Source organism: Calypte anna, chromosome 4A, assembly GCF_003957555.1.
Source record: "Calypte anna isolate BGI_N300 chromosome 4A, bCalAnn1_v1.p, whole genome shotgun sequence".
In the NCBI taxonomy this organism is placed as follows: domain Eukaryota; kingdom Metazoa; phylum Chordata; class Aves; order Apodiformes; family Trochilidae; genus Calypte; species Calypte anna.
Genome location: NC_044248.1, coordinates 35,172,833 through 35,185,306, shown reverse-complemented (window position 1 = coordinate 35,185,306; position 12,474 = coordinate 35,172,833). Strand labels below are relative to the sequence as shown.

Below are 12,474 nucleotides of genomic sequence, written 5' to 3'. Positions count from 1 at the left end.
ACGCATTTTGGTTTTTATTTTCTCCCCCCCCCCCCCCCCCCCCCCCCCCCCCCCCCCCCCCCCCTTATTGTGTGCGTGTGCGTGCACGCGGTTGCCCCAGGGTGTGTGCGGGTACCCGTGTGCCCGGCGGTGCGGTACGGTACAGGCACGCGTACCTGTGTGTGCCCGGGGGTCCCAGGTGGTGGTGGTGACGGTGACACCGAGGAGGGCTGCCTCGCGGTGACACCGGCGCGGCGCCGCTCTCCCCATTCATTCACAAACCCGGCAGAACATGGAGGACGGTTTTTTTTTTTTTGTGAATGGAGGCGGTGACGTCGTCCGCGCCCGCCTTTCCATCCATTCATGCGGGGCCGCGGCGCGGGATGAATGGGCGGGGCGGGGGGGAGGCGGGAGGCGGGAGCGGGTAGTAAAGGCTCCGCCGAGCTCGCGGGGGTGCGGGAGCGGTACCGGCAGCCACACCGGGCGCAGGGCTCCTCCGCGGCCCTCCCCCCTCCTCCTTCTCCATCGCCACTACCCCCTCCCGCCATGGTGGCCGCCGAGGGGCTGCGGGAGATGGAGGGCAGCGCGCTTCGGCGCCTGGTGTGCCGGGAGGAGGCCGGTGGTCCCGGTGGCCCCGGGCGGTGCCTGGTGTTGGACTGCCGCCCCTTCCTGGCTCACAGCGCCGGGCACATCCGCGGGGCCCTCAACGTGCGGTGCAACACGATCGTGCGGCGGAGGGCCAAGGGGGCGGTGAGCCTGGAGCAGATCCTCCCGGCCGAGGGGGAGGTGCGGGCGCGGCTGCGTGCGGGGCTTTACGCCGCCGTGGTGGTCTATGACGAGCGCAGCCCGCGCGCCGAGGCCCTGCGCGAGGACAGCACCGTGGCGCTGGTGGTGCGCGCGCTCCGTCGCGACACGGCGCGCGCCGACATCCGCCTCCTGGCAGGTACCGTGTGTGTGTGTCTGTCTGTGTGTCTGTCTGTGTGTCTGTCTGTGTGTCTGTCTGTCTGTCTGTGTGTGTCTGTGTGTGCCGGGGGGGGGGGGGAAGGAGGGTCCCGGTGCGACCCGGTGTCGGGCAGCACCGTCCCGCTCCCCCCCTCCTTCTCCCGGCGGTCCGCACACAAGTTGGGAGGCGGTGGGGCGTGGGCTGGGGGGTTGCTGCCTTTTTGGCGGTGACCTCGGAGGTGCGGTGCTGGGATAGTCACCCCCATGCTGGGTGGCCCGGGAGAAGGCGGTGTCCGAGCGCCCTGGGGATGGGAGGGTGTGGGCTAGGACCCGGTCCCGGTTCGGGACCCAGCCGGTGGAGCTGGTGGGGGGGGGACTGACACACAGACACCCGAGGGCGGCAAGGTGCACAGGTCCCTTCGGATGGAAGCGGGGGATGCGGGTGGAGAATCCCTGCTCATTGTTTGAGTGCATACTCAGCCCCGCGCTGCGGGGAAGGTGTTTGGCGGAACCGAGCAGCTGGTGCCACACCAATGTCCCTTTGCAGTGGGCAGAAGCCCCCGTGGTGTCCCCGTGGTCACTTTGGGACCACAGCGGCAGCCGGGGCTTGGCGCTTCCTCCCCCCATGCTCTCCACACCGGTGTGTGTTAGAGGAGATGCTGTGAACTTGGAACTGCTGGTCCTTAAAATTACCGTGAGACGATTTAGGGGAAGGGGATGCTCAGCTGCGTTCCCTGGATGAGCTCTGTGGGGTTTTTTTCGTTCTTGTTTACAGCCTGAGAGTTAATTTATTCCTTGGTTTACTTACAGCAGGGGTGAGGATGTGTATGCAGAGTAGCAAATCCATTAAGAGGCTTGGTAGGTGGAGGGGCTGGCACTTCTGCTGTACTAGATACAGTAAAAGCAGCAGGAGCTGTTCAGGGGATGTGATACGATGTGCTGCTGCGGGAGTGCCTGCACAGCAAGGGCTCTCTCGGGAATGTGATTTCGGGTCCTTTGCCATCAGCAGTCGTAGTGCTGGGGGAGCTGTGCGTGTGGCAGGAAAGCTGCTGTGCTTCAAGGGTGGCCTTTGTCATCTGAAGGCTTCTGGTGCCCCCGTGGCTCCCGCGGGAGGTTGCTTTGGGTTCCTGATCTTTTATTTTGAGGGAATGAGCTCCTAGAGACTCAGTCTTGTCACTGGGGACATATTCCTTGCTTCCCAAAGATCTATTAGAACCATCGAGCTCAGTGTGATTTCCCAAGAAACACACTTGTGCCTGTCCAAATGCACATTTGTTGGGTGCAGGTGATGGTGAAGACCCAGATCTGTTTTGTGCAGCTCAGGCTGCTGCCCAGCTCCCTAGGAGATGGCCCGGATAGGTGTTGCTTGATGGGCACCTGCACAGGGTGGTTCCTATGCTGGGCAAGGCCTGCATGCTCAGCCAGGGTCTGCACACCACTGGATGGAGCCACTGGATGTGGTGCTTGACTGAATGGGTGTGAAATGAGATGCATTGAAGAGAAGCACCACTGACTGCTTGAAAGGGTCACTTTGCCTTTCCAATCATGGACCCCATTTCCACATCATCCTGGTCACCTTTTCCCTCTCAGGATGGTGTGATGGCCACCAAGGTGGGATGTGTAGATCCAGGAATTTTCAGATCAGACCTCCTAAAGATGTCTAACAGGAGCACTTGGTTTTGGGTGCTCCTCCAAATCGAACCTTGCAGTAGGACTGCAATGGGTTGTCAGGCCCTGGAAACCCAGCCTCTGCAATCTGTCCTGCTGACATGGGAGGGACAACACAAATTCAGTGATGCATATGCATGTTCCTACTGTAAGGTACAAGAGCCCTTCCTGGTGAAGGAGAAGGAAACATAAAGGACACTGGGATGTTAGCAGTGCTGGTCTCTAGCTGCCCAGGGGTGCCTGGGCTCCTTGGCTGGAGACACTTGGCACCCACTGGCCTTTTGAACATCCAGTGCTGTTCAGGGCAGCCTCAGAGCTAAGGGTGGATAAGGAATATGTGTACTGCTGAATGTACAAGCTCAAATCTTCAGGCACTGGTCCTGCTGTTGGGGTGAGTCTTCAGAAGCTATCCTGGGAGTCAGTGCTTGGTTGAGCTAGACACCTGTCTGTGGTGATGGTAAAATACCTGATTTCCATTTGTTTTAAGATTCAAGGTCAGACTCTGTAAGGATGTCAGGGTTGTCGATCTGATTTGAATGAGAGAAGGAAATCTCACCAGAAGTGTTTGTTTGCAGCCAGCTCTCCAGTTTCCCTGTCCTTGGAAGTCGATGAGGTTTGCTCTTGTTTTGCTTGCCGTTAGGGAGACCTGAGGTTCCTTTGCTTCTCCCCTTGGCAGCACATCAAAGGAGCAAGGTGCTCTTTCAGAGGATGCTCACCCTCATGTTCAAGCTTATGTGCATGTCCATCTCTCTCTGGAGAGCACCTTTGCTGTGGGGTTAGCCTCACTGTACCTGGCCAGTGCCAGGGCTTCCATGGCCCGTTGTCTTCGGAGCTCTGGACTGGAGGGTCAGGCTGGAAAAGTGGGAGAATTCCCTGTGCTTTGTGGGAAGATGCTCTGTCTGGGAAATCTGGGAATGCAACAGTTTTTGGCCTGAGAGCAGCTTTTCCCATTAAAGACTCTCTCTGAGAGTCACTTTGGCCTCCACTTGGGGTCTTGACTGATGGCATGCAGGGGACTAAACCCTGGATCAGGGACATCAGGCAGCCAAGAGCATTGCAGAGCTCTTTGGGGTCTTGCTCCAAGGGAGTGGTGGGGCCTTAGGGATTCCCCCCCTCCTTGCTACCAGGAGCCTGGCTGATGATCCTGGGGCAGCAGAGCTCTCTCCATCACTGTAGCATCATCTAGTGGTGAAGGGCACAGTGAGATGTGCCAGCTCCAGCGATGCTGTTCTGCAGTGCTGTGAACACAGCCTGGGATAACACTTTGTGCCTCTCTTTCTGCAGGGGGTTATGAGCGTTTCTCCTCGGAGTACCCTGAATTCTGTGCAAAAACCAAGTCCCTGAGCAATGTGTCACCCCCCACGAGTGCCGAGCCCCTGGATTTGGGCTGCAGTTCCTGTGGGACCCCCCTCCATGACCAGGTACGTCTAGAAGCCCAGCACTTGGCTATATTGGTCTCTCCAGCACTGTACCCTGGTGCTGCAGGAGTCTCTCTGTGCCCCCTCAGCTGAGGCTTGCAGAGGCAGAGCTCTACTGCCTTTCCTCTCATGGAAGAGCTCAGTGGTCCTCCTGAGCTCAGGCTGTTTGTGCCCTACAGGGCTCCAAATCCTGCCAACCACAGCTGCCTGTTCCTGAACAGAGTGACCATGGGGAGGGCTGAAATGGGTTTAACCGCCCAGAAAGGTGGCTTCTGCTCCCTCTTCTCAGTGCCCTGGTTTGAGTGCCAGGTTCCTGCACTACTCAGTGTGTATCCTGCCCACTGCTGTCCTCTGATCTCCTCCATAGCTGTTGTTTTCTCTCTAACAGGGTGGCCCAGTGGAAATCCTTCCCTTCCTCTACCTTGGCAGTGCCTACCACGCTGCCCGGCGGGACATGCTTGATGCTCTGGGCATCACAGCCCTGCTGAATGTCTCCTCAGACTGCCCCAACCACTTCGAGGGGCACTACCAGTACAAGTGTATCCCTGTGGAGGATAACCACAAAGCTGACATCAGCTCCTGGTTCATGGAGGCAATTGAGTATATTGGTGAGTGCCTGCACAGAGGAGCTGTCTCTCTTTGGTTTTGTCACTGGGGAAAGGTTCCTGCCCCAAAGACCTGGAGCCTTTGTCTCAGAAGGGACCGGGGCAGTGGTGGGAGGGAGGTCAGGCACCATCTGCAGGTCCAGCAAGGGGCTGGATGTTGTGAGGGTGTTTGGTCTCACATCTCCATTCCTTCTTGCCCTCCAGACTCAGTGAAGGAGTGTTGTGGCCGGGTCCTAGTCCACTGCCAGGCCGGCATCTCCCGCTCTGCCACAATCTGCTTGGCCTACCTGATGATGAAGAAGCGCGTCAAGCTGGAGGAGGCTTTTGAGTTCGTCAAGCAGCGCCGGAGCATCATCTCCCCCAACTTCAGCTTCATGGGGCAGCTGCTGCAGTTTGAGTCCCAGGTGTTGGCCACCTCCTGCGCAGTGGAAGCCGTCAGCCCCTCAGGGACACTGAGGGAGCGGGGCAAGACCACCTCCACCCCCACCTCCCAGTTTGTCTTCAGCTTCCCGGTCTCTGTCGGTGTCCATGCCTCTCCCAGCAGCCTCCCCTACCTGCACAGCCCCATCACCACGTCGCCCAGCTGTTAGCTCAGAGGCTGAGGCCAGCCAGGCAGATAGTGCCAGGCGTGGAGGGGGAAGGTGGGCATGGAGCCCCCTGATGTTAAGCAATAGTGCCGGACACTGCCGCTCACCCTGGACTCGATGTCTTTTTCGTAGAGAAAATTCTTACCTCATCTTGGTTTTTTGCTTTTTTTTTTTTTTTTTTTGATTTCATGTTTTGAAAGCATGAAAGTTGTGAAGGCCACAAACCCTGACATTGTCCAGGCTCTATGGGGAAAGGAAAAAAAAAATAGCATACTGGGTTTCCTCAAGTGCCTGGTCTTCATCTCTTTCCATCTCTGCTTTGCTTTGGGGTTGTTTTTTTTTTTTATTATTTAAAAAACCCAAACCAAACCAAACACACCTCCCCTCACTTCTGCTTCTAGCTCATCTGGGTTGAAAAGGGAGCATACCCTGTTTTTTTATTGTACAGCAGTCTTCACCCTTGCCTAAAGAGATGGGTTGCATGCAGTGGGTGCTGCTTACCTGAGCCAGTCACACTGGGTATTGAGGAGCAGTCAAGGCCCTGGGGCAGCAGAGTGCTGGCACCAGCCTGCCCGCAGGCAGCCTCACCCCTGCCAGGGCATGGGGAGGTGATGGAGGAGCTGTCAGGCACCCACCCAAACACCAGCTGAGCCCATTCCTGGGGGGTGGGAAGCAATCTCTGGGGCTGGGAGGGGGTGAAGGAGTTCTAAATGCCTTTTTCTTGCCTCTGTGGATCTCTGGTTCCAGCAAAAACTTTTGTCTGATCTCCTGTGGCTTAAAGAGGAGAAAGACAGTGTGGGGGGGCATCTGTCTGGACTTTGGATTACCCTGTCCCGTTTCTTCTCTCCTCTGCTCTTCTGGAAGGAGTAGGATGGGACATGGCTGGGCTGTGGAGGAGAGAAGCAGCTGAGTGGAGGAGAGGCTGGCCAAGGAATCATCCATCATCCATCCATCCATCCATTTCCAAACACCCTCCACCTCATAACCAGTGTGTGCCACAGGTTGGGCTTTCTGTATGACATTCATTTGCCCTTTTCCATCTAAGCTGTGTCTCACTCACCTGTGCAGCACTGCTGCAGCTTTTGGTCATGCCTCATCTTCAACCCACCTGGAGCCTTATGTCCCACCCTACCTCTCTCCTTCCCTCCAGTCCAACCCCACACACAAGATGCCTGCGTGGCTTATGTACATATGTATGGTTTTGTTCCTTTTTTTTTTTTTTTTTTTTTTAGAGATTAACTTCTTTTTATTTATTGTCTGAGGGAGGGGAAAAAAAAAGTTGTTTGAAGAAAATAAAAATAAAACTGTTTTCAACAGTGGTGGCTGGCAGAGATTTGTCCTAAGACAGAGAAGCAGTTTGTGCAAACACTCAACTTTCACAGAGCAACTGTTAAAAATGTATTTATTGAATTTTAAACTATTACATGTATTGCAGATCAGACATTTAGCCAAGCACATAGATCAACCTTGGTTGTTACAGAGATGTTACCTACTGTCCACCGTGTAGGTAGGCTGAGAACCTGCCCATTGTTTTCTTTGAGAGGGTAAAGGAGGAAATAAATAAATGACATCCCAGCTCCAGGTAATTGGCAACCAAGAGAAAAAAACAGACAGGGATGGTTATGAAAACTTACACAAACAGAGGTCTAAACTCAACCCCCAGGTACGCTGCTATTTGGGTTGGCAGAGAAAGCAATCAGGAATGAAGATACACAGATTGACAGGACTGTGGCAAAGAAAAATCCTCATCTCGACTTCCAAAGCTGAAGCAAGTTCTGCCAATGTTGAGGATAAAGTGTCAAAATTACCTTACAGAGACTCTAATCAAACTGCATTAGTATTTACTGGAACCAACTCTAACACTCAGTAGGACAGAAACAGATCTATCAGAACCAGTCAGATGATACAACCTGACAGGCATATGTTAGTGTAATGGGAAATGCATCCGTTTCTCCTGTTCCCTGCTGATTCATGGGCTCACTCACCCTGCTTCACAAGTTTTAACACACACACACACACACACACACACACACACACACTGTCTGCTGAGCCTCCAGCTTCCCAATCTACTGTGTGTCCAGACAGATGGGAATGCTGCCACCCCATCTCTGCACATCCTGCTGCTCCCTGAGCGTGCTCTGGCCTGTGCCAATCCCAGCACCTCTGATCACTCGCAGATTCAAGGCTGTGGAGGTTCTCAAGCCCCTCAAAGCCTGTGGTTAGAATGGCATCTGTGCCTTCCTGTGTCTTCCTCAGCAGGGCTGCAGCATGGCACAAAATCACTGAAGCAGCATTAGGTGCATCTCCTAGATTTCTGAGCTAGATCTGCTGTGGCAAAGCAGCACAGAAGGGAAGAAATTCCATTAGAAATAAAGTCAACGCATTTCCCAACCTTCAGTTTCTAAGAACAATTTGGAGTGTTAAAACTCATCTGTTTGGTGGCTGGACCCTTCCTTTTACCCACCTTGTAAAAAAATCTGTTCTGGATAATTTCTGTTACCAGTCCCATGTGGAAGTTCTAGGTAGTGCCTGCACTGTGCAGGAGCTCTGACTTCACTGCAGTCTTGTCTGAGATTTGCCATGGCACGTTAGCATCCCTCAGCACTTCATGTGTTCACGGGGAGCAGGCATCTCTTCTAACCCATAACAAACAGTAGGATCAACTGCTTTCTCCAGAAGCCACTCTGCTGCCCATCAAAGTGCAAAACATTTGGCTGCCTTTTTATTTTTTTGCTTCAGTGTAGAATTCTGCTTTGGGGGATTTTGTTATCAACCAGCAAAGTATAGAAGTTTGCAGGCAAATTAAACTCCTGCTGCGTAATGCAGTGGGATTCAATTGCACCACATGCAAACATTCAAAACAAAGGTCAGAAAACCATATTGCTCATTCCTCAGACTACAGAAGAACAGTGACTGCAAAATGGTGGAAGTGGTACAAGAAGCTTGTAACAGTCTCTGTGGAGCTGGGATCAAAACAGATTGGCAGATAAAAATCAGGAGGAGGAAATAAGTTACACCTTATTAAGGTACTGTACTCTCTGCTTTAACAAGTTTTGTTGACAGCATTCAGACTGCCATGTCACTCTGCACCAGGTACCTAATTCATCTGTCTCACAGAAACAATGTCAGCAAGGGAGAGCAGAACCCTCCCTTCTTTGTTATGTGGTGAAGTTTTCTTCTGTTTTGCCTATTAAGGTCCCGCTGCAAACTGCACAGGCATTTCAAAATGCTGCCTCAGAGGGATAAGGACAGATATGGATGAGAAAACTGTTTCTCCAGGAGACACCATATGCTGTCCCAGTGGGAACATCTCTTTTTGGAGCCAGTGAGAGGTGCCCAGGCTCCCAAGCCTTTGAGATGGCTTAGCCCGGTGTTTGTTCTTAGTTCCTGCTGTGCCTCCACTGGTGACCCAATGCTGCAAAAGAGCATCCCATGATCAGGGGACTGCCCTTCTCAGGGAGTCAAAACCCATCTTCATTTCTAAGGAGGCAGCAGCTGCCTGGTTATGGGGTCAATGCCACTTTTAAGGTCCCATTGTCTAGAATTAGGAGGCATCAAGATAACACCCTCACCTAAAGCTTCAGCACCTGTACGGTAACAACCCCCAAACCATGACCAGCTTGGTCACAGGTGTTTCATTATTGATGGGCAGATCCTCACTTTGTTTTCAACTCTAAGAGGAGCTACAACATACAACAGGAGAGGCAGAAACTGCTCCTGCATGTGTTGCTATTACACATCATCATCAGGCCTGGGGACTCCTCTGTGTCTGACCACAAACATATGAGCTCATGTCATTACGAGACAAAAACCACTGCAAAATTATTTCCTCACACAGCACCTTTACTCTGCACAGGACATCAGATACATTAACACTGGCAGTTCAAAGATACTGGACAGTATTTTTATCCTCTAGAAGTTCATGGCTGCAGAAGAAATCCAGACTAGCCATTAGTTCAATCAGCACACAGGAAACAACAAGCAAGAACAGAATCTGGTGCAGGCTTGGTAGGGGCTTTGTTGTTAGGGTTGTTCCTGTTTTGTTTTTTTTTAATGTAAAGCTTTTAACTTCCACACCCACATTAACCATTTTGCTCACCTAAGCAGCACAACTGTTTTACCATTTAAAACTATGTCTAACTGGGGATGGTGAGCAACACTCACTCTCACTGCTATCTGAAACCCTAGTGTAGATAAACACATCCCCCACTCTGATATTAACTAAGTTAAAAACAAACCCCAAACTTAAATGATGAGTACAAATCTCCAAAGCCTAGTGGTGATCTTTGCAATTCTAACACTATTAAACAAGTAGCCAAAATACAAGCACCCAATTTTTATCAATGAAATCTGATTAAAAGGACAACTAGGCTAGAGCCTGGCTTGGACTCTGAAGCTACATATTTAATATGTTCACAAAATGAAGTGAGAACCATATAACCACTGCCAGGTCAAGAAAAGTAAAACCCAAAGTTCAAGATCTGTTGGAGTATTGCTATTTCTCAGTTTTCTTTAGAGATATTACAAACAGATGATGTGCAGGTAGCCAGATTGCACCAAATGACTGATTTTACAGTGGGTGAAGTTCCTCTGTGAGGATAACTTGCTTCAACATTAATGTCTTGATGTTGAAAATGAAAATTTTGTGCCTTAATGCTGAAAGTAAAAAGCTCTTTAGTTTGCAGTTTGTTTTATCCAAACTCCCATTTCAGAGGAGCACATGTATTTTAGTAAACTAAAAGCATGCTATTCTCTTGTTCCCTTGCTTTATGAGGGATAAAACCTGAACACATGAACTCTGATACTAAACAGTGCTGCTGGATAGGGAAATGTACAGTGCATTGTGTTCAAAGAAACATTTTCTTCTCCAGTTGTTACACACTTCAGCACTGAAGCACATCTCCTGGTATTCATAGTTCAGAAAAAAAATAACAAGGTTCAATTTTCAACCTTCTCTGAAGTTGTAAAAAAAACCCACAAAAAATCTGGTTTCTCTTTTTCTTAAATGCATATCCTCCTCAAAGGGGACTTTTGAAATTGTCTGATGCAGTGCTACACAATGCTCAAAAGTACCTTTCTCCTACCCAGAGAAATGAACCTTGAAACCTATGGGGAAGGGGATTAGAGTGAGTAATTCATAGTTTTTTCTCCAGTATACCTGCAAACAAACCTGCTTGCCAACTGAAGTTTTAAAAGTTTGTTCTCATCAAAATGTAAAATCAATATTTAAAAAAAATATTATTTTTGTTAATCCCTTAAGCTCTTCAAGTGTGTTGTCACACACAAAGATGTGACATCAAACTCTTATAGTCCACCCTCATAGGTTTGAAACCCATTTCCTGGGTCTCACATTACAGAGGGACATGAACCAGGCACATCTTCTTGTATGCAATCTTCTGCCTGTCACCCATCTCCCAGCAAAACCATTTGCCACTGTAACTGGAGAACATTTCACAAACTGCATGTACATAACATGAGCCTTATAAAATGTTCCTTTAAAGATGCCAGCAGAGGGCATTGACCTTCCAAGCACAAGAACTGGTTTTACCCTTCTGAACGTTTCCAAGCACTTCCCCCAGAAAACTCACAGGGACAAAGCAGCAAACTGACACGGTTTGTTTCCACTCTGAAGTGACACTCAACTCATGTAATCATTTGCCCAGAAGTGCACCCAAAATACCCTATATTGAAGAACTGAACCTAGCCCCATCTCAGGCAAGATTAATATTGCATTGTTAACGATTTTAGTCAAATCGACTTTGTGCAAAATATCTTTAAGAAGGTTCTGGCTCAACTTCAGAATACAAAAGGAAAATAAATAGTTGACTAGGATCTCTTGAAATCACAAACTGAATGGTGTATAGTGAAAAGAAAATTATGGGCTTAATGCAATTTATCTGCAAATTAAATAACTAGAATAGTAGTGTCTGAAATTTTAACATGTGAGATGGCAATGATAAAGATTTCCATTTGCACAATGTTCCCAAAGTCTAGATCAAAACAATATTATTTTACACGTGGTAACTGCAGAGACTAGGAGCCTGAGACATGTTATTAAAAGGCAGTCCCTTGTAAACTTTCCTCAAAAGGAACAGTAGCAGTTGAGTATGCAAGAGTTACTCATATTGTATCCATCAAGACAGCAATGCTTCATAAAAGACATACAGCTTATTTCCAGGTTGTTAAGAATTTTATATGATACTGATTTTCTGAAACACGTATCCATCAAGTCCCAGATTGAAGTCATGTCCTTTACTGCTCTGTAGCTACTAGGTCTTTTGCTCTGCTGCTGTCGCTGTCTGTGAGGGAGCTTCTGGTTTCACAATCTGGTATGTGATGAGATATTCCGGGTATGCCTGAAAGGAAGTTAAAAAAAATCCACATTGTTTATGCAAGGGTACATTCAGCAAGTTCACATTTTGGATTTCACTAAGCAGTGAGTAACCAGGAAAAACAGTGCAAGAATCAACTTTACATTGGCAGGGTGCATAAGAAAAAGCAGATTTCAAACCTAGGAAGCACTAAGTGGGAAGTGATCAATGTAGCTAATACTTAAATTTACACACAAGTAGAAACATAAATGTTCCTTCCATAAAGACACTGCCAGAAATTGTGTGTGTAAAAGGACTTCTCAGTCAGAGGTACTCTCCTTCTTAGCTAATACTACAGAGCAGTCAGTGTCTAAATTATTTAAAAAATCTGAGATGATCAATGTAGTTGGACCCTAACATGCTCACTGACTTCCCCTGTGACCAGGAATTGCCTTTACAGAAAATGCACACCCAGGCATTTGTCCATTGTTTTCTCATGACACCTGGAAGGAGGCTCAGTCCCAGAACAAAGCTAAAGCTGCTGGAGCGCAGGGCCCTGTTCCGAGGAACCTGGACAAGTGAGAGTGGGCCAAGAGAAACCTCATGAAATCCAACAAAGGCAAATACACCTGGGATAAATTAATTCCTCATAACATAGCAGGACAGGAAGCAGCTCTGCTGAAAAGGTGTGGAGGCCCTTGGGTGAGAAGAAGCTAAAGCAGAATCAGCAGAGTTTTGGCAGTGGTAAAGGCTACCAGCATCCTGTGGCACATCACAGCAGTGCAGCTTGTCACTGGGTGTAGCAATGACTGCTGTTTATTCAGGACACACTAGACAGCATCTTGACAACTGCATATAACTTTTGGGCCCTCTATTACTAGATGTCAACAAGCTGGAACCAAGTTCAGCTAAGGACCAAGAAGACAGTGAGTGGAAGAGAGAAGAGGATTAAAAAACAACAGGC

At 49.5% G+C, this 12,474-nt stretch overlaps 2 protein-coding genes across 2 annotated transcripts in view; one reads left to right on the top strand and one right to left on the bottom strand.

Annotated features, from left to right (window-relative positions):
• The first annotated feature begins 525 nt into the window (after positions 1-525).
• DUSP4 (dual specificity phosphatase 4) lies at positions 526-5,520 on the top strand. The gene is made up of 4 exons (XM_030449924.1): positions 526-922; positions 3,874-4,010; positions 4,396-4,615; positions 4,817-5,520. The coding sequence occupies exons 1-4, from the start codon at positions 526-528 to the stop codon at positions 5,200-5,202; spliced, it is 1,140 nt and encodes a 379-aa protein (XP_030305784.1). The 3' UTR covers positions 5,203-5,520.
• Positions 5,521-6,586: 1,066 nt separating this feature from the next.
• The window catches only part of TNKS (tankyrase), a 133,023-nt gene continuing 127,135 nt past the window's right edge, over positions 6,587-12,474 (bottom strand). The window contains exon 27 of the mRNA XM_030449543.1: positions 6,587-11,555. Coding sequence (XP_030305403.1) covers positions 11,469-11,555 — 87 coding nt within the window. The 3' untranslated portion in view covers positions 6,587-11,468. The remainder of the gene's footprint in view (positions 11,556-12,474) is intronic.

Excerpts from the sequence above, each read along its gene's own strand:
- DUSP4 (XM_030449924.1), top strand. The coding sequence starts at position 526 with ATGGTGGCCGCCGAGGGGCTGCGGGAGATGGAGGGCAGCGCGCTTCGG. Across the intron at positions 923-3,873 it reads CGACATCCGCCTCCTGGCAG|GGGGTTATGAGCGTTTCTCC; the intron begins GTACCGTGTGTG and ends CTCTTTCTGCAG. Across the intron at positions 4,616-4,816 it reads GGAGGCAATTGAGTATATTG|ACTCAGTGAAGGAGTGTTGT; the intron begins GTGAGTGCCTGC and ends CTTGCCCTCCAG.